At 39.6% G+C, this 25,512-nt stretch overlaps 7 protein-coding genes across 7 annotated transcripts; 4 read left to right on the forward strand and 3 right to left on the reverse strand.

Moving 5' to 3' along the window:
- Positions 1–1,674: 1,674 nt before the first annotated feature.
- Positions 1,675–1,986, forward strand: LOC311240652 (histone H4; the record flags this gene model as incomplete). Its single annotated transcript, XM_084329224.1, has 1 exon — positions 1,675–1,986. The coding sequence occupies one exon, from the start codon at positions 1,675–1,677 to the stop codon at positions 1,984–1,986; it is 312 nt and encodes a 103-aa protein (XP_084185350.1).
- An 8,550-nt stretch (positions 1,987–10,536) lies between these two features.
- On the reverse strand, positions 10,537–10,911 carry LOC311240982 (histone H2B-like; the record flags this gene model as incomplete). The annotated part of the gene is made up of 1 exon (XM_084329621.1): positions 10,537–10,911. One exon carries the CDS (start codon positions 10,909–10,911, stop codon positions 10,537–10,539), a length of 375 nt encoding a protein of 124 aa, XP_084185747.1.
- Positions 10,912–12,840: 1,929 nt separating this feature from the next.
- On the forward strand, positions 12,841–13,425 carry LOC311240653 (histone H1-like; the record flags this gene model as incomplete). The annotated part of the gene is made up of 1 exon (XM_084329225.1): positions 12,841–13,425. The coding sequence occupies one exon, from the start codon at positions 12,841–12,843 to the stop codon at positions 13,423–13,425; it is 585 nt and encodes a 194-aa protein (XP_084185351.1).
- A 1,141-nt stretch (positions 13,426–14,566) lies between these two features.
- LOC311240654 (histone H2A-like) lies at positions 14,567–14,950 on the reverse strand (the record flags this gene model as incomplete). Its single annotated transcript, XM_084329226.1, has 1 exon — positions 14,567–14,950. One exon carries the CDS (start codon positions 14,948–14,950, stop codon positions 14,567–14,569), a length of 384 nt encoding a protein of 127 aa, XP_084185352.1.
- A 293-nt stretch (positions 14,951–15,243) lies between these two features.
- On the forward strand, positions 15,244–15,654 carry LOC311240977 (histone H3.2; the record flags this gene model as incomplete). Its single annotated transcript, XM_084329614.1, has 1 exon — positions 15,244–15,654. One exon carries the CDS (start codon positions 15,244–15,246, stop codon positions 15,652–15,654), a length of 411 nt encoding a protein of 136 aa, XP_084185740.1.
- A 2,104-nt stretch (positions 15,655–17,758) lies between these two features.
- Positions 17,759–18,070, forward strand: LOC311240655 (histone H4; the record flags this gene model as incomplete). The annotated part of the gene is made up of 1 exon (XM_084329227.1): positions 17,759–18,070. The coding sequence occupies one exon, from the start codon at positions 17,759–17,761 to the stop codon at positions 18,068–18,070; it is 312 nt and encodes a 103-aa protein (XP_084185353.1).
- A 6,911-nt stretch (positions 18,071–24,981) lies between these two features.
- Positions 24,982–25,356, reverse strand: LOC311240656 (histone H2B-like; the record flags this gene model as incomplete). The annotated part of the gene is made up of 1 exon (XM_084329228.1): positions 24,982–25,356. The coding sequence occupies one exon, from the start codon at positions 25,354–25,356 to the stop codon at positions 24,982–24,984; it is 375 nt and encodes a 124-aa protein (XP_084185354.1).
- Between the last annotated feature and the right edge of the window lie 156 nt (positions 25,357–25,512).

Raw genomic sequence — 25,512 nt, forward strand, 5'->3', positions numbered from 1 at the left:
ACATTTTGAGTGAAAAGAAAATCTGGGGCTGTGGGACCATAGGGCAACACATTACATTGACCTCGATAGGGAAATTCAAAGTTTTACAGTCGAGTAAAGTAGTTTGAATATGGTCATCTGTGTCTTGTGTGTTAATTACAGCTCAATGAAAGAAGGTAGCAGTCCATAAAGCGACGTATTGCTATATTTTCATTTATATTTCATGGTGCTGTAATTAACAAGGATTTTCTCTCAAGGGCAGGTGTAGTGGGAGGAATTAGCTCAGGAGTCAATACATTTCCATCTGTACGAGGTGCTTAATTTATGTCATCAACTTTGCTATTTTGCCCATATTTTATTTTAGGAGCAACAATGTAACTGCACAGGTTCATACACTGAGACAATAGGACATTCTTTATTGGTAGTTTAAAATTCAAGATGACAAACTGGTTTTCAACTCAATGTTGCAACAATCAACAACAGCTCAAAAGTAACCCATGACCATACACCCATAATTATACATGTTCCAATCATACATATAACTCAGAGTTAGGGGGCAATAGCCTTTTTCTGCCCCTTCTCTCATTGAGGGCAGGTAGTGAGAGGAATCAGCTCAGCGACCACAGATGTCCATCTGGTTTCATGCTGAACTAGTTTGAGGGGCTTCATTCATAATGTCATTAACAGACTCAAACGTTGACACATCACTCAGAAGAAAAGATCAATCATGCCGTCCTTGTACATTTATTTCCAAGTATTTAACATTAATTCAGTTGCTATTTTACAGATATTTATTATTTTGGAACAATGTAGTTCCAGTTGATTGTGTAGAGGCTGTGGCAGGTTTCCGTGTTAGTATAATACTCTGAAGTGGAGCCAGGCAAGGAAAATACATTATTCAGAGCACAATTTTACAAACTACACACACAATGAGCTGTAACTCTGTGATAAGAGCCATAAATTGCTCCAAATGTGTCACCTGTTGGTCAGGTCAGTGCTACCAGCCCTCCTCAATCCCTCATCATAGACCTGGTTTGGACAGGTTCAGGAGGCCAGGGTCGGAGTGGGGAATTGTGTGTATTGAGCCATACTGTATTGTATTTGTACCCATTCTGCAATCTGTATTTAAATCTAAAGTATTCAATCAATCGTTTCCATATTTGTTAAACAGAGATTGGTGTGTTGCATCAGTGAGGATTATCAACTGATTTGGATGCAAATCTACTTCACAGGACAACCATTCTTTCTTTGACTGTTCTCAGCCCAGCTGCTGACTGGTGAACATTATTGTATATTTATATAGCCTATACCTGTCTTTTTTTATAGCTAGATTCTGTATTATTTGAGGTTTTTTTTAGGTGTGAATTTGCCACATTGCTCCAGGTGGGGGTAGAATAATCAGAGTGGTTTTAAGTAGCTTTCTTATTCTAATCACTGTGCCTCCTTCTGCAGAGCACTTTCGGGTGGTTTATCCTCCTTATTGCCTTGTTCAAGACAGGTTATGTGGGCTAGACATGTTGTGTAGATGTTGGGGCCAAGAAGACAAACTTGCAGAGGAACCCTATTGGCCAAACCTTAAACCCTCCCCCCACACTTTGTCTCGGCGCTCGTTGGCCTCAACAACGTCCTCAGAGAGGCTTGAAATACGCATGGGTTTGGCCAATTGAGACATTCGACCATCATCTATTCGTGAAAATGAGTGGCAGAGGTAAAGGAGGAAAGGGACTCGGAAAAGGAGGCGCTAAGCGTCACCGCAAAGTGCTCCGTGATAACATCCAGGGAATCACCAAACCCGCTATCCGCCGCCTGGCTCGCCGTGGTGGAGTGAAGCGTATCTCCGGTCTGATCTACGAGGAGACCCGCGGTGTGTTGAAGGTCTTCCTGGAGAACGTGATCCGTGATGCCGTCACCTACACCGAGCACGCCAAGAGGAAGACCGTGACCGCCATGGATGTGGTCTATGCTCTGAAGAGACAGGGACGCACTCTGTACGGTTTCGGCGGCTAAACTGCTCACTGTTGTATCAAAAACCCAAAGGCTCTTTTAAGAGCCACCCACATGATCCATAGAACGAGCAGGTTCTGTTAACTCGTACCCTTATATTATTTTGTACTTTATTTAATCATAATATATTGCGCAAGTGAGGCGTATAAAAACAATATATATAAATGCACAATACTAAAACCACCCACTAGGAAAGATTACCAATTTGTAAAGGGTGAGATTATAAAGATATATTTGGATCAGATTTGATGCATAATTCTTTTAGATGCGCAAATGGTTTTAATGTTGTGTATAAAGCCTGATTAACACAGGGCATCATTGTTGATCGGTATGATTATATGCTAATGATTTGTATGTATTTTTTTTCATTTATTTGGTTATTGGAATTACCCCCCCCCCCTTCGTGAAATTAGGAGGGGGCTGATGGCGGTGTCTGTCGACTATGCGCGGGAAAAGTCTCCAGCGCCTCTTTCGTAGGAAGTCACTCATATAGAACTTAAATAGATAGAAAGGACACTTCTATTTCATTTTGTCGCTCGTTCTGAGACAGTTTAACCTCAATCTGACAAACTGTGTCAACATGCAATGTTGAAAATAAAGTTACATTTATATTTAATGTATTATACACGTGCAATGCATGATGTGGATTATTGCAAACAGGAACACCTCCGACCAGACGCTTGGATTCTTAAACAACCTTTAACCTTTGGTCTTCTTATGACAAAGCTGTGAAATACCGTCAAGTGTTGTGGTAACGTCAGTTGGGTTGGTGTGTTGTGCACTGGTTGAGCATGCAATAAAAAATATCTAACGTTATGTCGTAGTCCGGTACGTTTTTGGAGACATGTATAATAAGTCTCTGGGTTACAGTACTGTATATTTGCATATCGTATATGTCACAAATGTAACAGAAATATATACCTGTGTGTCCCTATGTCATAAAGTCATGTATGTTGTAAAAAAAAAAAAAAAACTCAGCTCGGAACTAGGCAAAATTTGCACATGGCTCGCTGACAACAAACTATCATTACACCTGGGTAAAACAGTCCATTCTCTTCTGTTCAAATAACAAACTCAGCAAGGCCGACGGCTTCTCAGTTACAGTGGGTGACAATATTGTCACAAGGAAAGATGAAATTACATACCTAGCATCCTAGAGGCAAATCTCTCCTGTGACAAAATGGCATCCAATGTAATAAAAAAAAAAAAGTCAACCAACGAACTAGATTCTTGTACCGGATCTGCTCTCTGGTAAACAAGAATACCCTGAAGACTCTGGCAGGAGCACTCATTCAAGGGTACTACGACTATGCTTGCACCTCATGGTACCAAAGCACCTCAAAGGTGCTAAAAACTAAATTACAAACATCACAAAACAAACTACTGCTTGACCTTACTTCTAGAACCCACCTCACCCCTGCCCACTTTGACAACCTAGGATGGCTTAGAGTAGACGACAGAGTACAGCAACTTGCAATGGGCCTGGTCTACAAGATACACTACACGACTAAGGTACCCATGTACATGTCAAAATACTTCCCAAAGGTCAGTGAATACCGCGACCACAACACCAGAGGGAGCTCCACAAATCATGTTAAACCCAGATCCGGCTCAAACAAGGGACTAAACACGTTTCGCAATTATGTGACATCAATGTGGAACACCCTACCCACAGCTGTAAATTAATGTGAATCACTACCCACTTTTAAAAGCACTCTCAAGGAGCACCCACGGGAGACTGCAATTAGAAACTGGCCCTGTAAATATCCTAACACAACCCCATCCAATGTACAGTACATTTCCTAACCCAGTAATATATGAGACCCTCTTCTTGGACCAAGTAAGGTTTTGTCGATAATCCAATGTACAGTTACCCCCCCCCCCCATGCCTACCCATCCCCACCCCACCCACCCAACCGCCTCCAATGTACAGTTACCCCCCCCACCCACCTACCCAACCCACCTCCTCCAATGTACAGTTTCTTCATCAAATGTATATACTCTCTCTTCTTTTTTTAAACTATTTTTGAATCACAAACAGTACTGTATTTGTAAATCTGGTATGTCATAAATGTATAGATGTAGCAGTACTGTCTATCTGTATGCCATGTATGTCATATGTTGATTAATTGAAAATGGGGAGTGGCCCTATTCCCCGTACCTGGTTCAACTAAGTCGATCAAAAGTCCCATTATCCAGATTCAATTAACCTGATGTTTGAATCCATGCTTTCCCTGTTCCTCGAAGGTGGCTTCAGTCTCATTAATTCGAACCAGACTTGATGCTCAGGATCAGTGCGCGCGGCCGCACCAGCTGAAAAGACAGCAGGTGTCGACTTTCTAACGGCATTGATTGATTGATTTAAAACTTTACTAACATATTGCAGAATGGGTACAATACAGTACGGCTCAATAGCCTCGCCGACAAGTTAAATGCATAATCTATAGGCTAATGTTAAGTCCCTCATTACCCCAATCAATCAGATTATATTTCTTTAAATGTGCCTGATGGCAGTAGGCTTAATGGAATGAATAATCGAATGAGATCTATTGCTAGCGAAAATAATTAGTTAAACTCTTTCAGAATAAGTAGATACAAACAAGCCCAAATAGTATCTAATTGATACGAATTAATAGATGCTTATGAGGATATCTGTACTGTATGCGCTCGGCTTAAGTAACATGTACTTTATATATATATACAGTTTTCAAGGCGCGACCCCCGAAATAACGTGTCAGAGAGGCTTGGAGCCGGCTATACAGTTTCACTATTAATCAGGTTTTAATCTGTTTCGGACATAATCCATATGCATTGAATTGATTAACCTTTGGTTTATACCAGTGACACATGTTCATCATCAGATAACAGTGCTTGAACAGATAAATGCATTTTCTCAAATGCATTCATGTCAACGGCTCATTCAATTTCTCAAATCCGTCAAACAGCGCATCTCATCAGACATTTTAATCCCAGTTACAATATCACAATAACGTGTGAGTGACAGTGATACAATTCAACAATCCACAGCTTCAGATTCCTTGTAATTCATAATCCACAATCCACGCATAGACAGTTCAATTTATGTTTGAATGAAACACAATCCGGGCGGTTGGACAAATTATATTTGGGGCGTGGTTTAACAACAGGTCTATTATGAATGGCTGGTTTCAAGAGGGAGGGTTGATTGATTGATTGAAAATTGTATTAACAGATTGCAGAATGGGTACAATACAGTACGGCTCAATACACACAATTGTTAAGGGGATGCAGACCAGAGAAAGACTTTCGTCTTGTTTACATCAGGGTCCCCCATTTTCAATTTATAATGACATTTATGACATACACAACATACATATATGTATCATAATATAGATACACAGTAGTTACATTTATGACATACAAGATATGCAAATATACAGTACTGTTAAACAGATATCCTAACAGATAATATATACATAATTATGAGGGCTGCTGATCAGGGGCGTTTTTAGGGTTAGAAAACATTGGGGGCTTCAGCCCGGGGTGGTGGAGGGTTTTTTTTTTAAACACAGAAATACGCAATTTTATAGTAATTAGAGATGAAAACTGAATAACTAGAATCATTAGAGGTTCTCAAAGTGAGGTCCAGGTCCATGAGAGGGATCTGGGCAGTCCCCATAGAAAATTCAAAGTTAACAGGACCAAATCATCAGTTTCTTATTTATTTAACCTTTATTTAGCCAGATAAAACATTGATCTGGTCCAAGAAGCCCCAACAGGAGTACAAATATACATATATACACACACACATATACACCAATAACAAAATAAAAACACAGTTAAGAATCATACACATAAGCAAATAAACAAACAAACAAACCTATGTACAAAAGAAATAAACAGTTCTAGTCTTTACAGTTTTCTTCAATTACATAAACACTCAAATCAAAAGTATTACACAATTATCAAAACCTTACACTCAAGGAGCAAAATATAGGCCCAGATTTGCACCCCTACAATGTCAGCCTCACACTTTTTGCAAAACAATACACACAGTGATTTGCAAAACACTAAACACACTTGCATTACATTAGACACAGAATGTCAAATTACCACACATATGAGCCAATTGGTTAAACACAGCCATCAGATGCACAAACACACCATTGCTTAATTGTAGATACACCAATCAGGTTTAAGCACTATAAAAATGCAGCAGGTGAGTTCACCTGTCTTCAACCAAAATGGAAGGAGAGTGAAGTACTGTACACAGAGAACGTGAAAATATACAATACATTCACCAAACACTACACAAGACAACCAATGATGCAGACTGATGAAAATATACATTTTCTCCCATTTTCCCAAATCAGTCAACATGGAGAATCACAACAAATAATTATCTTGCCAGATCCAGCTAGGCAAAGAGATAATGTCTAGTATTTTCTGTTAAAAAAATGTCAAAAAGAAATTTGTTTTACTGTAATTTTAACCTGTACTGGATACAGTATTTTATGTTTGTCTGATATTTGCTGAGCTTACAGTGTTATGCACATAGTAGCATGAAAACTGGGACATGTATTGTTGTGATTCTCCATGTTGAAATGTTGACTGATTTGGTTATATGGAGAGAACATTTATATTTTCATCAGTCTGCATTAGTGTTGTCACGATACTGGAATTTCGACTTCGATACGATACCTTGAAAAGTATCGATACTTCGATACCATTTCGATACCAAAAAAAATATATATATATATATATATATATATTTTTTTTTTTTTTTTTAAACAAATTTAGCTTTTGTTGCTGGTTGATTCTCCTCAGCTTCGAGTCTGGTACTATAAGAGAAGATAAATATAACACTTTTAAAACCCTTTGTTTATCTTTAGATCACACATTTAAAAATAACTGTTCATCTCACTTCAATCATTTTTATTGCAAATGCAGAACATGGTATTTTCTCAAGCAGACAGATGTAAACACTGTAATCTGTGTTGCATGTACCTCACAAACTGAACAGTTAGTAACAGTTTTTATTTAAAGATAACGAGAGCAAGCGAGAGAGAGAGAGAGGTATCGGTAGATAGAGAGAGAGAGAGAGAGAGGTAGCGGTAGATAGAGAGAGAGAGAGAGAGAGAGAGAGCGAGAGAGAGAGAGAGAGGTAGCGGTAGATAGAGAGAGAGAGAGAGAGAGAGAGAGAGAGAGAGAGAGCGAGAGAGAGGTAGCGGTAGAGAGAGAGAGAGCGAGAGAGAGGTAGCAGTAGATGGAGAGAGACAGAGAGAGACAGAGAGGCTATGCTCGGAGCATTTTAGTAATGTTACATTTTCAACAAGATTGCTGCTATTTAAACACTTGGTGGAAACGGGGTAACGTTAACCTTATGTCGACTGTAGTATTGTATGACCTCGACATAACGTTTACACGTTAACGTTACTCCGTTTCCAATGCAGTATTTATAACTGTGGCCAGCTAAGCTAAGGGAGCTAACTTTAGCTGGTAGCTGTAACGTTACAACGAAGCAGCTGTTGATATTATGCGCCATCAGTAGACAACGTATCATGTATTAAACTAGAGTTAATGGTTTAATGCTTCAGTCACAGTGACGTTGAAAGAGCAGCTGTCACGAACCTCTTTCATTTCTTTATGGAGATCGGCGCTGGCACTGCTATAACCGCTTGCAAATAGCATTGGGGCATTTGTAGCTTGTCCTTCGTTGTTTACTTGAAACCCGAAGTACCTCCAAACAGCACTTCTGCTGCTTTCTTTATCCACAAGCACAAGTTGCGGAGGCTCTGCATTTACCATCTTCAGCTAAAATGTTTGTTTACTAACTGAAGAAGACGGCTCTCTGTGACTCTGTGAGGGGGAGGGCTGGACTCGGAGGAGCCGGGGGGGCAAGCACGCTGAGCGCTCTGAACAGCGCGTCAACAACTTGCGGTAGAACACTCGCCAGCTGGTGCTACCGATACTGCAGAAAGTATCGGTACTTCGGGAAATGAGTATCGAAGCCTTTTTAAATATTCAGTATCGATATGTATCGATACTTCGATATTTTTGACAACACTAGTCTGCATCATTGATTTGGGTATATGGAGAGAAATTTTTTTTTTCATCAGTCTACATCATTGATTTGGGTATATGTAGATAAATAAATTATATTTTCATCAGTCTACAGCATTGTCTTGTGTAGTGTTTGGTGAATTTATTGTATATTTACACATTCTCTGCGTACTTCACTTACAGTACTCTAATCACTGAGAAGTAGAATTGCTAAATGTGTTTAGGGTTAAGCACCGCATTGTGTGTAACTGGTTCAAACAGAATTAAGTCATATGAAACGTGTGTTTCATATGGTAACAAAATGTAGTTTTTATAAATTAGTGTATGGTTTTGACAAGTGTTTAATTTAGCAAAGGATCTGAGGTGTTCTGATAATTGTGTGTGTGGTTGTGCTAATTGTGTGTTTTGAAACACGGGCCCCGTTTTCTAAATCATGCTTAGGCAATCGAAAAAAAACTGTATTGTGTGTTTCATTATATACATATGTTTCAGTCTTCTCATAAAAGAAGGTCTTTTCCTGCCTTTGGTCCGCTTTGCATTCACATCTCAAATGAACCGCAGCAGGGTTCACTTGCAAGAGTGAATGAGCTTTCACACCACCCCAAACCAACCGGACTATCCGAGGAAATGAACCAGGGTTCGATTAAAGCTTATTATAGGACACTGGACGGGTATGGGTATGGGTATGGATGGCTCCAGGTGCTGCTGCGTTAAAGTGCACATCTTCAATATCTGTACTATTTAAAAGCACAGTGCAGGACACACTCAAAGGTTATCGCACCTCAGAGATGGCAGTGGACATGTATGACAGGACAAAGGCCATCTTGTGGCACAAGCTCAGACTTCAGCTCAGAGACTGTTCTATCCAGTCGTCGACAGAATGCTGCAAGAGCTTGAGAGCAGGTTCTCATGAGTTGGATAACAACTTACTGTATGAGAGGCATACACGCATACAGCCATGTTATCCAGCCTCAGACCAGTTTCTCTCAGTGGAATTGCTGCAACCCCTCGCCACACATTACAATATCCAACTATTGCCAGAGGAGATCACAGTTGCAAAGTGTTTCCTGGTCAGGACAGGCAGAGATGCAATCCCTACTATCCAAAGTGTCTTTTCCCTCCTGGATGATAATAATAATAATAATAATAATAATAATAATAATAATAATAATAATAATAATAATAATAATAATAATAATAATAATAATAATAATAATAATAATAATAATAATAATAATAATAATAATAATAATAATAATAATAATAATAATAATAATAATAATAATAATAATAATAATAATAATAATAATAATAATAATAATAATAATAATAATAATAATAATAATAATAATAATAATAATAATAATAATAATAATAATAATAATAATAATAATAATAATAATAATAATAATAATAATAATAATAATAATAATAATAATAATAATAATAATAATAATAATAATAATAATAATAATAATAATAATAATAATAATAATAACAATAATAATAATAATAATAATAATAATAATAATAATAATAATAATAATAATAATAATAATAATAATAATAATAATAATAATAATAATAATTATTATTATTATTTATAAGGCGCCTTTCAGGACACTAAAAAAAAAGTCCACAAATCGGTGAATGAAAAAATTATAGGATCAAATGAAAACTACTTACTAAAAATGGATGTTTAAAAGTACTAAAAACCAACAAAAAATACCAAACACTAACAAACATTCAGCACAGACAATGGGGATGCTGACAAAAAGAAAAGTAAAAAAAAAAAAAAATTAAACAATTTTGTTAAACAGATATCCTAACAGATAATATATACATAATTATGAGGGCTGCTGATGACTCCTAACATCCTATCACGTTTTTAATAATGCTGTAAAGTTAAGTAAAAATACATTTCAATATGAATTTAACAAATTAAACATGCAACTATTAATTCTAAATGTACCAGTCTGACTGACATACCAGTTTATCATACATCAGGTTTGACATATATGTATTTATTTTGTGTGCGATGGTCACTCTTTGTAACTTTTGGTTTTTACTGTCAACTCTCCAAGAGTGTGTGTAACCAGAAGTTATAGATGGTATTAAAGGCCCATAGCAAACAGCTGCATGTGGAGCCAACTAGGTGCCCTCAACCCTGCTTTAACCCTACGCCTCAACTCAACCGTGACATTTAATCTAACAAAACTCAATTTCCCTTCCAAAATCAGTTAAATCCTAAATTCAAACTTCTCCAATCTGAAAATCTATTGGAGGCTCTTGTTCCACCTACTAGAGCAGTTACTCCATCTGGTGGTGAAACCCAATATGACAGGCAGCATCCTAGACATGGTCCAGGAAAAACAGAACAACAATACATAGGGATATGTTTATTCATTCGCCACCCGACCTTGACTGATCAATGGGATAACTCTCTCAAAACAAAGTGGGTGGCTCTGAAAAGAGCCTTTGGGTGAATACGGGTTAGATGGACAGGGAAGTCTACTTGGAGCTGGTGTACTTGGTCACAGCCTTGGTTCCCTCGGACACTGCGTGCTTGGCGAGCTCACCGGGGAGCAGCAGGCGGACGGCGGTCTGGATCTCCCTGGAAGTGATGGTCCTACGCTTGTTGTAGAGAGCCAGTTTAGAGGCTTCTCCAGCGATGCGTTCAAAGATGTCGTTAACAAAGGAGTTCATGATCCCCATGGCTTTGGAGGAAACGCCGGTGTCGGGATGAACCTGCTTCAGGACTTTGTAAATATAAATGGCATAACTCTCCTTCCTGGACTTTCTGCGCTTCTTGCCTCCCTTGGCGGTTGTCTTGGTGACGGCTTTCTTGGAGCCCTTCTTGGGCGCTGGCTTGGCTGGCTCAGGCATGATGATCAATCGGAACTAAACAGCAACGAATGTGGAAACAGAAGCGCACTGCTGCCCTTTTATAGGTCAAATTGTGCAAATTTGACTTACAATATATATATATATATATATAATTATAATAATATAATATATATCAGCTGATAGAGTTGTGCCCTTCCTGATGGCTTGTCGTACAGAACTTGTAAGTCGCTTTGGATAAAATCGTCAGCTAAATGACTAAATGTAAATGTAAAAATGTAAATATATGTTTATATTATATATATATATATATATATATATATATATATATATATATATACACACACACCCACACATTCATACACATCTGTCTGTACATACCTGCATATAATCCTTTTTACATGTATTTGGCATAACTTTTAATCATGGTAATGCCAGTATACAATTATACGGTGAGAGGTGTTTTCTGATGGTGCTGAGTCGTCTCCATGAGCAGGTTTCCTCTTGTTTGGGTTATTTACTACTGATCATAAACAGATGACACAGACCGGCATGGTCTCACCATGAGCTACATGTATCGGTACCTCACTGTGGTACAAGATAATAATAATACAAGTATGATTCTGACAACATAGTATGTTTCATTCCTTGAGCTATTTCTTCTGAATGTATCAAAAATGTAGCTGGCAGCCTACTGCACCACATTCTAAGATACTTTACTTCACAATGAGTTGAGCCCTAACAATAGAGGCCTGTATATCTGACCTATAGGCTAAACACAAACTGTAAAGTCTGTGTTGTTCTGTTTCTTCCAGTATGGCTGCCTGTAACCATTGGTAACCACTTTCAAAAGAAAATGCCTAATTTGTGTGCAGTGGTAGTTGGTAAAACACTGCTGAAAAGCATGATATTACTGTTCCGTTGTGACTTCTTTATAACATTCAGTAATAAGACACAGCACTATGTGTTGATATGATAATCTATACATATAATTTATACATAGCAACCATTCCATTGCCTTTACTACACAAACATTCCGTGCAAGGCCTCTTTTGTGGAAATGCAGACCATGTTGACATGGTGTGTTTATGTTTGGTGATATGATTCATTATGAATCTACTATGTCTATTTAAACTATTGAAATATAATTAAAATAGATCAATGCAGTTATTATTTATAGTGCTAAGTGTTCAGTGCAGCAGACTTTAATCAGAAAACACAGCAGATCAGCAATGCCCAAAAAGCATGTATTGTCAACAAGCATGCAGCAGTCTTAAGTACACAACAAACTAGCCCCCCCCCAAAAGGAAAATGTAGCTACGTTTCTTGTGTGAGTTATGAAATGTTTTGCAACATTAATTAATTAAATGTTAGCTGTAATTAATATAGGCCACGTGAAACTTTCCACTGATCTAAGGTGGTGATCATCCCTCATACGAAGTCGAGGTGACCCACGCTACAGGCCACCAGCAACAGTGTGTTTACCAACACCGGAAAAGAATCCATTTAAAACAAAACGCGTCACCCCAGATTACTAATCTTGCTCCCAGTCTCTAGTCAGGTAGTTCGGCTCGCTGGAAAACGAGATTATGTCGGATTATAATGCAATCTAAAGAATTGTGAGACATAAATAACAGAGAAAGGTGTAGCTGCGCACCATGGTGAAGGCGCAAATTTGTGGTTTGAAGCGTCCACAAACACACCAGGGGTCTCCAAATGGTTTAATTCTGATGACACATATTTCTGCTTGCTGACCCATTTGGCGTTAAATTCCTGCAATATTCATAGTTGTGTATTTTAGCTCTTTTTTGGCGAGGAGAAAACACAAGCGGCAGATCATTTTGGCAGCACAGAAGAGGACAGAGTGGGTTGAGTCTACATGGCTCTCATGTAGTGTTTAAGACCAGCCCCCTGACTGAACTTCAATATCATAATTCTACTTGTGTTGAACCTGAGACAGAACGAGAGAAGATGGCAGAAGTCGCTCCAGCTCCCGCCGCTCCGGCTAAGGCCGCTAAGAAGAAGGCAGCTCCCAAACCCAAGAAGGCAGGTCCCAGCGTCAGTGACCTGGTCGTCGAGGCAGTGTCTGCTTCTAAAGAGAGGAGCGGTGTGTCTCTGGCTGCCGTAAAGAAGGCTCTGGCTGCCGGCGGCTATGACGTGGACAAGAACAAGGCCCGCGTTAAGACCGCTGTCAAGAATCTGGTGACAAAGGGAACCCTGGTCCAGGTCAAGGGTACCGGAGCCTCCGGCTCTTTCAAGATCAACAAGGCTGAGGTTAAAGCCAAAAAGCCTGCAAAGAAAGTCGCTCCGAAAGCCAAGAAGCCAGCAGCCAAGAAACCTGTCGTGGCCAAAAAGCCCGCGAAGGCCGCAACTAAGAAGCCTGCTGCCGCCAAGAAGTCTCCCAAGAAAGTCAAGAAGGTAGCAGCCAAGAACCCCAAGAAGGTAGCAGCCAAGAGCCCAAAGAAGGTGAAAAAGCCTGCTGGGCCCAAGAAGTCCCCAGCTAAGAAGGCTGCCAAGCCACTAGCAGCTAAGAGGGCAGCTCCCAAGAAGAGATAAGCGTTTGAACAGAACGTTGTCTTTAATTCAACAAAAGGCTCTTTTAAGAGCCACCCACCACTTTCATGAAAAGCTATTATTGTACTCTAGTGTGTGGAAGTGAAGGCGGCTTATCGAAGTATATAACTTAGTATTACTTATGGGATGGTTGATTTCCACGAGATACTTCCAGCACGGCAACAAAGCAAACGCAACTTTATATATTATATAAATATGGAGAATATACCACAAAAACTAATATAAAATATAGATCAGATATAGGTTCTTAATTGGAGAATGTTGATTGTTATTAAGACCGGTTTGATTAGTGGGTCCTACTAACGCAGATACTTTACCACAACGAGTTGAGCCCTTTATTGTGGAAATACATAAATTGCTATCATTATGATGCATTTATGTACGTGCGTAAATGACCGCTATGACACTATTGGAATGACTACGGGTGATGGCCCATTAGTGGACACAGCAGATTAATGTAATTTTATTTATTCAGATCGGTTTGGATCATATGTTGGCACATAATTATGTTCCCCACTACCTCACATTAAATATCTACACAAGCAACCATTATATTATACAGACAAGTGGAACAGTGTCTCACAAAAGGCTCTTTTATGGACCCCCACTATTTATATGAAAGTCACGGCTACAAAACACGACTTGTAGTTCTACCCATTTATTTATGTGATTAGTGATCCAGACCAGCAACATTGGCAGGTAAATCTCTATACATCTCTATATATTAACCCTTACTATTTATACCGCTGTCCAGTATGACTTACTACCCATAGTTTTCATTTCAAATGAATCATCACTTGACCGCTATGACATGCCATTTATAATTTTATATTATATCGTTAAGCCTTCAAAACACGCACAACACTGCAGACAGACAACACATTACTTCTAAACAGCACTACAAGTGTACCCATTAGTGGACACGGTCAAATGTTGTAACTGTAAGACGATAAACACGTAATGTGTTTATCGTCTTACAGTTACTCATGTCCGAGGTAGCGAGACAACAACGTAGGTTACAAAACGAAATTGTATTTTGACAAACGGAAATATTGCATTTTCAAGAAGAGGTGGGTGGCTCTGAAAAGAGCCTTTGTGGGGTTTGTCGAAGAGGCTAAATAATTTACTTCTTGGCAGCCTTCTCGGTCTTCTTGGGCAGAAGGACAGCCTGGATGTTGGGCAACACACCACCCTGAGCGATGGTCACTCCTCCCAGCAGTCTGTTGAGCTCCTCGTCGTTACGCACAGCCAGCTGCAGGTGACGGGGGATAATACGAGACTTCTTGTTGTCACGGGCAGCGTTTCCAGCCAACTCCAGGATCTCAGCGGTCAGATATTCCAGCACAGCCGCCAGATAAACCGGGGCACCGGCTCCAACACGATGAGCATAGTTGCCTTTACGCAGCAGTCTGTGGACACGACCCACGGGGAACTGAAGCCCGGCACGAGAGGAGCGAGTCTTGGACTTAGCCTTCACCTTTCCTCCGGTCTTGCCTCTTCCAGACATATTTTGTATTCTCTTTCGCCAAACGAGTTAGAAATTGAATGCAGCGAGTTGGAGAGTCGCGTTTTATTTTCGGGCTTGTGTTTTCTCACCCAATCAGGAAAGACGTTTTCTTGGCGGCTTTTCCAAAAGACGAGTCCTCCAATCCTCGTGTGAGATGTAGGCGGAATAACGAGCTCCCAGAGTGGAGACCAATCAGAAACGACTGCGCCTCCGCGTTAGTAATATAAGGCCAGAGTTCGGCACAGCAGCGTATTATTCTTGTTGGATAGAATAAGAAAACATAGTTTCTCATAATGGCAAGAACTAAGCAGACCGCTCGTAAGTCTACCGGTGGCAAAGCCCCAAGGAAGCAGCTCGCCACCAAGGCTGCCCGTAAGAGCGCACCGGCTACCGGCGGTGTGAAGAAGCCCCATCGTTACAGGCCCGGTACCGTGGCGCTGAGAGAGATCCGTCGTTACCAGAAGTCCACCGAGTTGCTGATCCGCAAGTTGCCTTTCCAGCGCCTGGTCAGAGAAATCGCCCAGGACTTCAAGACCGACCTGCGCTTTCAGAGCTCTGCTGTCATGGCTCTTCAGGAGGCCAGTGAGGCTTACCTGGTCGGTCTGTTTGAGGACACCAACCTGTGCGCCATCCACGCCAAGAGGGTGACCATCATGCCCAAAGACATCCAGCTGGCCCGCCGCATCCGTGGAGAGCGCGCTTAGATCGGCGTTTGTTTTTCTACATTCATAACCCAAAGGCTCTTTTAAGAGCCACCACCGTAATCATGAAAGTACATTCCATTAACTCATTATTTCAATATGCCAGTTTTACTAAAATCATCACAATTCTGATATTACAAATATTTAGATTAGCATATCTTGTTGGCTAAGGCAGAACACACTGCAAATTGCCATATAACATTTATTGATCCCCTTCGGGACATTTGTTATAGCAGGAGGGGAGGTACATGTAGTATAATACATACATGTCACAGAATTATATTACAGTGGACAAGTAAACATTAATAAAAAGGCAGTGTAAACAATATACAATATAATTAACTGGACATTGTAGTAGGTTCTTCCGGGAACAAGAGGCCTCATTTTGAGAAGCATCTTAGAAATGTGGGAACATAGGCCCTACATTTTGAGTGAAAATAAAATCTGGGGCTGTGGGACCATAGCGCTGACCCCCATGATGCAACACATTACATTGACCTCGATAGGGAAATTCAAAGTTTTACAGCCGAGTAAAGTAGTTTGAATATGGTCATCTGTGTCTTGTGTGTTAATTACAGCTCAATGAAATAAGGTAGCAGTCCATAAGGCGATGTATTGCTATATTTTCATTTATATTTCATGGTGCTGTAATTAACAAGGATTTTCTCTCAAGGGCAGGTGTAGTGAGAGGAATTAGCTCAGGAGTCAATACATTTCCATCTGTACGAGGTGCTTAATTTATGTCATAATCAACTTTGCTATTTTGCCCATATTTTATTTTAGGAGCAACAATGTAACTGCACAGGTTCATACACTGAGACAATAGGACATTCTTTATTGGTAGTTTAAAATTCAAGATGACAAACTGGTTTTCAACTCAATGTTGCAACAATCAACAACAGCTAAAAAGTAACCCATGACCATACATCCATAATTATACATGTTCCAATCATACATATAACTCAGAGTTAGGGGGCAATAGCCTTTTTCTGCCCCTTCTCTCATTGAGGGCAGGTAGTGAGAGGAATCAGCTCAGCGACCACAGATGTCCATCTGGTTTCATGCTGAACTAGTTTGAGGGGCTTCATTCATAATGTCATTAACAGACTCAAACGTTGACACATCACTCAGAAGAAAAGATCAATCATGCCGTCCTTGTACATTTATTTCCAAGTATTTAACATTCATTCAGTTGCTATTTTACAGATATTTATTATTTTTGGAACAATGTAGTTCCAGTTGGTTGTGTAGAGGCTGTGGCAGGTTTCCGTGTTAGTATAATACTCTGAAGTGGAGCCAGGCAAGGAAAATACATTATTCAGAGCACAATTTTACAAACTACACACACAATGAGCTGTAACTCTGTGATAAGAGCCATAAATTGCTCCAAATGTGTCACCTGTTGGGTCAGGTCAGTGCTACCAGCCCTCCTCAATCCCTCATCAGACCTGGTTTGGACAGGTTCAGGAGGCCAGGGTCGGAGTGGGGAATTGTGTGTATTGAGCCATACTGTATTGTATTTGTACCCATTCTGCAATCTGTATTTAAATCTAAAGTAATCAATCAATCGTTTCCATATTTGTTAAACAGAGATTGGTGTGTTGCATCAGTGAGGATTATCAACTGATTTGACTACAAACCTACTTCCCAGGACAACCATTATTTCTTTGACTGTTCTCAGCCCAGCTGACTGGTGAACATTATTGTATATTTATATAGCCTATACCTGTCTTTTTTTATAGCTAGATTCTGTATTATTTGGAGGTTTTTTTATGAGTGAATTTGCCACATTGCTCCAGGTGGGGGTAGAATAGTCAGAGTGTTTTTAAGTAGCTTTCATATTCTAATCACTGTGCCTCCTTCTGCAGAGCACTTTCGGGTGGTTTAGCCTCCTTATTGCCTTGTTCAAGGTTATGTGGGCTAGACATGTTGTGTAGATGTTGGGGCCAAGAAGACAAACTTGCAGAAGAACCCTATTGGCCAAACCTTAAACCCTCCCCCCACACTTTGTCTCGGCGCTCGTTGGCCTCAACAACGTCCTCAGAGAGGCTTGAAATACGCATGGGTTTGGGCAACTGAGACATTCGACCATCATCTATTCGTGAAAATGAGTGGCAGAGGTAAAGGAGGAAAGGGACTCGGAAAAGGAGGGGCTAAGCGTCACCGCAAAGTTCTCCGTGATAACATTCAGGGAATCACCAAACCCGCTATCCGCCGTCTGGCTCGCCGTGGTGGAGTGAAGCGTATCTCCGGTCTGATCTACGAGGAGACCCGCGGTGTGTTGAAGGTCTTTCTGGAGAACGTGATCCGTGATGCCGTCACTTATACCGAGCACGCCAAGAGGAAGACCGTGACCGCCATGGATGTGGTCTATGCTCTGAAGAGACAGGGACGCACTCTGTACGGCTTCGGCGGCTAAACTGCTCACTGTGTTGTATCAAAAACCTAAAGGCTCTTTTAAGAGCCACCCACATGATCCATAGAACGAGCAGATTCTGTTAACTCATACCTTTATATTATTTTGTACTTTATTTAATCATAATATATTGCGCAAGTGAGGCGTATAAAAACAATATATATAAATAGACTATACTAAAACCACCCACTAGGAAAGATTACCAATTTGGAAAGGGTGAGATTATAAAGATATATTTGGATCAGATTTGATGCATCATTCTTTTAGATGCGCAAATGGTTTTAATGTTGTGTATAAAGCCTGATTAACACAGGGTTAACACATTGTTGACTGGTATGATTATATGCTAATGCTTTGTATGTATTTTTTTTCATTTATTTTGTTATTGGAATTACCCCCCCCCCCCCTCCCTTCGTGAAATTAGGAGGGGGCTGATGGCGGTGTTGACTGTGTGCGCGGGAAAAGTCTCCAGCGCCTCTTTCGTAGGAAGTCACTGATATAGAACTTAAATAGATAGAAAGGACACTTCTATTTCATTTTGTCGCTCGTTCTGAGACAGTTTAACCTCAATCTGACAAACTGTGTCAACATGCAATGTTGAAAATAAAGTTACATTTATATTTAATGTATTATACACGTGCAATGCATGATGTGGATTATTGCAAACAGGAACACCTCCGACCAGACGCTTGGATTCTTAAACAACATTTAACCTTTAACCTTTGGTCTTCTTATGACAGGGCTGTGAAATACTGTCAAGTGTTGTGGTAACGTCAGTTGGGTTGGTGTGTTGTGCACTGGTTGAGCATGCAATAAAAAATATCTAACGTTATGTCGTAGTCCGGTACGTTTTTGGAGACATGTATAATAAGCCTCTAATAAGTCTCTGGGTTACAGTACTGTATATTTGCATATCGTATATGTCACAAATGTAACAGCAATATATACCTGTGTGTCCCTATGTCAAAAAGTCATGTATGTTGTAAAAAAAAATAAAACTCAGCTCGGAACTAGGCAAAATCTGCACATGGCTCGCTGACAACAAACTATCATTACACCTGGGTAAAACAGTCCATTCTCTTCTGTTCAAATAACAAACTCAGCAAGGCCGACGGCTTCTCAGTTACAGTGGGTGACAATATTGTCACAAGGAAAGATGAAATTACATACCTAGCATCCTAGAGGCAAATCTCTCCTGTGACAAAATGGCATCCAATGTAATAAAAAAAAAAGTCAACCAACGAACTAGATTCTTGTACCGGATCTGCTCTCTGGTAAACAAGAATACCCTGAAGACTGGCAGGAGCACTCATTCAAGGGTACTACGACTATGCTTGCACCTCATGGTACCAAAGCACCTCAAAGGTGCTAAAAACTAAATTACAAACATCACAAAACAAACTACTGCTTGACCTTACTTCTAGAACCCACCTCACCCCTGCCCACTTTGACAACCTAGGATGGCTTAGAGTAGACGACAGAGTACAGCAACTTGCAATGGGCCTGGTCTACAAGATACACTACACGACTAAGGTACCCATGTACATGTCAAAATACTTCCCAAAGGTCAGTGAATACCACAACCACAACACCAGAGGGAGCTCCACAAATCATGTTAAACCCAGATTCGGCTCAAACAAGGGACTAAACACGTTTCGCAATTATGCGACATCAATGTGGAACGCCCTACCCACAGCTGTAAATTAATGTGAATCACTACCCACTTTTAAAAGCACTCTCAAGGAGCACCTACGGGAGACTGCAATTCGAAACTGGCCCTGTAAATATCCTAACACAACCCCATCCAATGTACAGTACATTTCCTAACCCAGTAATATATGAGACCCTCTTCTTGGACCAAGTAAGGTTTTGTCGATAATCCAATGTACAGTTACCCCCCCCCCCCATGCCTACCCATCCCCACCCCACCCACCCAACCGCCTCCAATGTACAGTTACCCCCCCCCACCCACCTACCCAACCCACCTCCTCCAATGTACAGTTTCTTCATCAAATGTATATACTCTCTCTTCTTTTTTTAAACTATTTTTGTATCACAAACAGTACTGTATTTGTAAATCTGGTATGTCATAAATGTATAGATGTAGCAGTACTGTCTATCTGTATGCCATGTATGTCATATGTTGATTAATTGAAAATGGGGAGTGGCCCTATTCCCCGTACCTGGTTCAACTAAGTCGATCAAAAGTCCCATTATCCAGATTCAATTAACCTGATGTTTGAATCCATGCTTTCCCTGTTCCTCGAAGGTGGCTTCAGTATCGTTAATTCGAACCAGACTTGATGCTCAGGATCAGTGCGCGCGGCCGCCTCAGCTGAAAAGACAGCAGGTGTCGACTTTCTAACGGCATTGATTGATTGATTTAAAACTTTACTAACATATTGCAGAATGGGTACAATACAGTACGGCTCAATAGCCTCGCCGACAAGTTAAATGCATAATCTATAGGCTAATGTTAAATCCCTCATTACCCCAATCAATCAGATTATATTTCTTTAAATGTGCCTGATGGCAGTAGGCTTAATGGAATGAATAATCGAATGAGATCTATTGCTAGCGAAAATAATTAGTTAAACTCTTTCAGAATAAGTAGATACAAACAAGCCCAAATAGTATCTAATTGATACGAATTAATAGATGCTTATGAGGATATCTGTACTGTATGCGCTCGGCTTAAGTAACATGTACTTTATATATATATACAGTTTTCAAGGCGCGACCCCCGAAATAACGTGTCAGAGAGGCTTGGAGCCGGCTATACAGTTTCACTATTAATCAGGTTTTAATCTGTTTCGGACATAATCCATATGCATTGAATTGATTAACCTTTGGTTTATACCAGTGACACATGTTCATCATCAGATAACAGTGCTTGAACAGATAAATGCATTTTCTCAAATGCATTCATGTCAACGGCTCATTCAATTTCTCAAATCCGTCAAACAGCGCATCTCATCAGACATTTTAATCCCAGTTACAATATCACAATAACGTGTGAGTGACAGTGATACAATTCAACAATCCACAGATTCAGATTCCTTGTAATTCATAATCCACAATCCACGCATAGACAGTTCAATTTATGTTTGAATGAAACACAATCCGGGCGATTGGACAAATTATATTTGGGGCGTGGTTTAACAACAGGTCTATTATGAATGGCTGGTTTCAAGAGGGAGGGTTGATTGATTGATTGAAAATTGTATTAACAGATTGCAGAATGGGTACAATACAGTACGGCTCAATACACACAATTGTTAAGGGGATGCAGACCAGAGAAAGACTTTCGTCTTGTTTACATCAGGGTCCCCCATTTTCAATTTATAATGACATTTATGACATACACAACATACATATATGTATCATAATATAGATACACAGTAGTTACATTTATGACATACAAGATATGCAAATATACAGTACTGTTAAACAGATATCCTAACAGATAATATATACATAATTATGAGGGCTGCTGATCAGGGGCGTTTTTAGGGTTAGAAAATATTGGGGGCTTCAGCCCGGGGTGGTGGAGGGGGGTCCCCCCCCCCCCCCCCCCCCCCCCCTTTTTCTTTTTTTTTTTTTTTAAACACAGAAATACGCAATTTTATAGTAATTAGAGATGAATACTTAATAACTAGAATCATTAGAGGTTCTCAAAGTGAGGTCCAGGTCCATGAGAGGGATCTGGGCAGTCCCCATAGAAAATTCAAAGTTAACAGGACCAAATCATCAGTTTCTTATTTATTTAACCTTTATTTAGCCAGATAAAACATTGATCTGGTCCAAGAAGCCCCAACAGGAGTACAAATATACATATATACACATATATATACATATATATATATATATATATATATATATATATATATATATATATATATATATATATATATATATATATATACACACACACATATACACCAATAACAAAATAAAAACACAGTTAAGAATCATACACATAAGCAAATAAACAAACAAACAAACCTATGTACAAAAGAAATAAACAGTTCTAGTCTTTACAGTTTTCTTCAATTACATAAACACTCAAATCAAAAGTATTACACAATTATCAAAACCTTACACTCAAGGAGCAAAATATAGGCCCAGATTTGCACCCCTACAATGTCAGCCTCACACTTTTTGCAAAACAATACACACAGTGATTTGCAAAACACTAAACACACTTGCATTACATTAGACACAGAATGTCAAATTACCACACATATGAGCCAATTGGTTAAACACAGCCATCAGATGCACAAACACACCATTGCTTAATTGTAGATACACCAATCAGGTTTAAGCACTATAAAAATGCAGCAGGTAAGTTCACCTGTCTTCAACCAAAATGGAAGGAGAGTGAAGTACTGTACACAGAGAACGTGAAAATATACAATACATTCACCAAACACTACACAAGACAACCAATGATGCAGACTGATGAAAATATACATTTTCTCCCATTTTCCCAAATCAGTCAACATGGAGAATCACAACAAATAATTATCTTGCCAGATCCAGCTAGGCAAAGAGATAATGTCTAGTATTTTCTGTTAAAAAAATGTCAAAAAGAAATTTGTTTTACTGTAATTTTAACCTGTACTGGATACAGTATTTTATGTTTGTCTGATATTTGCTGAGCTTACAGTGTTATGCACATAGTAGCATGAAAACTGGGACATGTATTGTTGTGATTCTCCATGTTGAAATGTTGACTGATTTGGTTATATGGAGAGAACATTTATATTTTCATCAGTCTGCATCATTGATTTGGGTATATGGAGAGAACATTTTTTTTTTCATCAGTCTGCATCATTGATTTGGGTATATGTAGATAAATAAATTATATTTTCATCAGTCTACAGCATTGTCTTGTGTAGTGTTTGGTGAATTTATTGTATATTTACACATTCTCTGCGTACTTCACTTACAGTACTCTAATCACTGAGAAGTAGAATTGCTAAATGTGTTTAGGGTTAAGCACCGCATTGTGTGTAACTGGTTCAAACAGAATTAAGTCATATGAAACGTGTGTTTCATATGGTAACAAAATGTAGTTTTTATAAATTAGTGTATGGTTTTGACAAGTGTTTAATTTAGCAAAGGATCTGAGGTGTTCTGATAATTGTGTGTGTGGTTGTGCTAATTGTGTGTTTTGAAACACGGGCCCCGTTTTCTAAATCATGCTTAGGCAATCGAAAAAAAACTGTATTGTGTGTTTCATTATATACATATGTTTCAGTCTTCTCATAAAAGAAGGTCTTTTCCTGCCTTTGGTCCGCTTTGCATTCACATCTCAAATGAACCGCAGCAGGGTTCACTTGCAAGAGTGAATGAGCTTTCACACCACCCCAAACCAACCGGACTATCCGAGGAAATGAACCAGGGTTCGATTAAAGCTTATTATAGGACACTGGACGGGTATGGGTATGGGTATGGGTATGGATGGCTCCAGGTGCTGCTGCGTTAAAGTGCACATCTTCAATATCTGTACTATTTAAAAGCACAGTGCAGGACACACTCAAAGGTTATCGCACCTCAGAGATGGCAGTGGACATGTATGACAGGACAAAGGCCATCTTGTGGCACAAGCTCAGACTTCAGCTCAGAGACTGTTCTATCCAGTCGTCGACAGAATGCTGCAAGAGCTTGAGAGCAGGTTATCATGAGTTGGATAACAACTTACTGTATGAGAGGCATACAGGCATGTTATCCAGCCTCAGACCAGTTTCTCTCAGTGGAATTGCTGCAACCCCTCGCCACACATTACAATATCCAACTATTGCCAGAGGAGATCACAGTTGCAAAGTGTTTCCTGGTCAGGACAGGCAGAGATGCAATCCCTACTATCCAAAGTGTCTTTTCCCTCCTGGATGATAATAATAATAATAATAATAATAATAATAATAATAATAATAATAATAATAATAATAATAATAATAATAATAATAATAATAATAATAATAATAATAATAATGCATTTGATTTATAAGGCGCCTTTCAGGACACTAAAAAAAAGTCCACAAATCGGTGAATGAAAAAATTATAGGATCAAATGAAAACTACTTACTAAAAATGGATGTTTAAAAGTACTAAAAACCAACAAAAAATACCAAACACTAACAAACATTCAGCACAGACAATGGGGATGCTGAAAAAAAAAAAAGTAAAAAAAAAAAAAAAAAAAAATTTTGTTAAACAGATATCCTAACAGATAATATATACATAATTATGAGGGCTGCTGATGACTCCTAACATCCTATCACGTTTTTAATAATGCTGTAAAGTTAAGTAAAAATACATTTCAATATGAATTTAACAAATTAAACATGCAACTATTAATTCTAAATGTACCAGTCTGACTGACATACCAGTTTATCATACATCAGGTTTGACATACATGTATTTATTTTGTGTGCGATGGTCACTCTTTGTAACTTTTGGTTTTTACTGTCAACTCTCCAAGAGTGTGTGTAACCAGAAGTTATAGATGGTATTAAAGGCCCATAGCAAACAGCTGCATGTGGAGCCAACTAGGTGCCCTCAACCCTGCTTTAACCCTACGCCTCAACTCAACCGTGACATTTAATCTAACAAAACTCAATTTCCCTTACAAAATCAGTTAAATCCTAAATTCAAACTTCTCCAATCTGAAAATCTATTGGAGGCTCTTGTTCCACCTACTAGAGCACTTACTCCATCTGGTGGTGAAACCCAATATGACAGGCAGCATCCTAGACATGGTCCAGGAAAAACAGAACAACAATACATAGGGATATGTTTATTCATTCGCCACCTGACCTTGACTGATCAATGGGATAACTCTCTCAAAACAAAGTGGGTGGCTCTGAAAAGAGCCTTTGGGTGAATACGGGTTAGATGGACAGGGAAGTCTACTTGGAGCTGGTGTACTTGGTCACAGCCTTGGTTCCCTCGGACACTGCGTGCTTGGCGAGCTCACCGGGGAGCAGCAGGCGGACGGCGGTCTGGATCTCCCTGGAAGTGATGGTCCTACGCTTGTTGTAGAGAGCCAGTTTAGAGGCTTCTCCAGCGATGCGTTCAAAGATGTCGTTAACAAAGGAGTTCATGATCCCCATGGCTTTGGAGGAAACGCCGGTGTCGGGATGAACCTGCTTCAGGACTTTGTAAATATAAATGGCATAACTCTCCTTCCTGGACTTTCTGCGCTTCTTGCCTCCCTTGGCGGTTGTCTTGGTGACGGCTTTCTTGGAGCCCTTCTTGGGCGCTGGCTTGGCTGGCTCAGGCATGATGATCAATCGGAACTAAACAGCAACGAATGTGGAAACATAAGCGCACTGCTGCCCTTTTATAGGTCAAATTGTGCAAATACAGCTGCGTGGCTTCTTGTATACGATTGGTTGAGATGCTATGTCGCACATTTCCCGCGCGCAAAGCCATAATAA

The sequence above is a fragment of the Notolepis coatsorum genome (assembly GCF_963971535.1).
Source record: "Notolepis coatsorum genome assembly, chromosome: 14".
Taxonomy (NCBI): Eukaryota; Metazoa; Chordata; class Actinopteri; order Aulopiformes; family Paralepididae; genus Notolepis; species Notolepis coatsorum.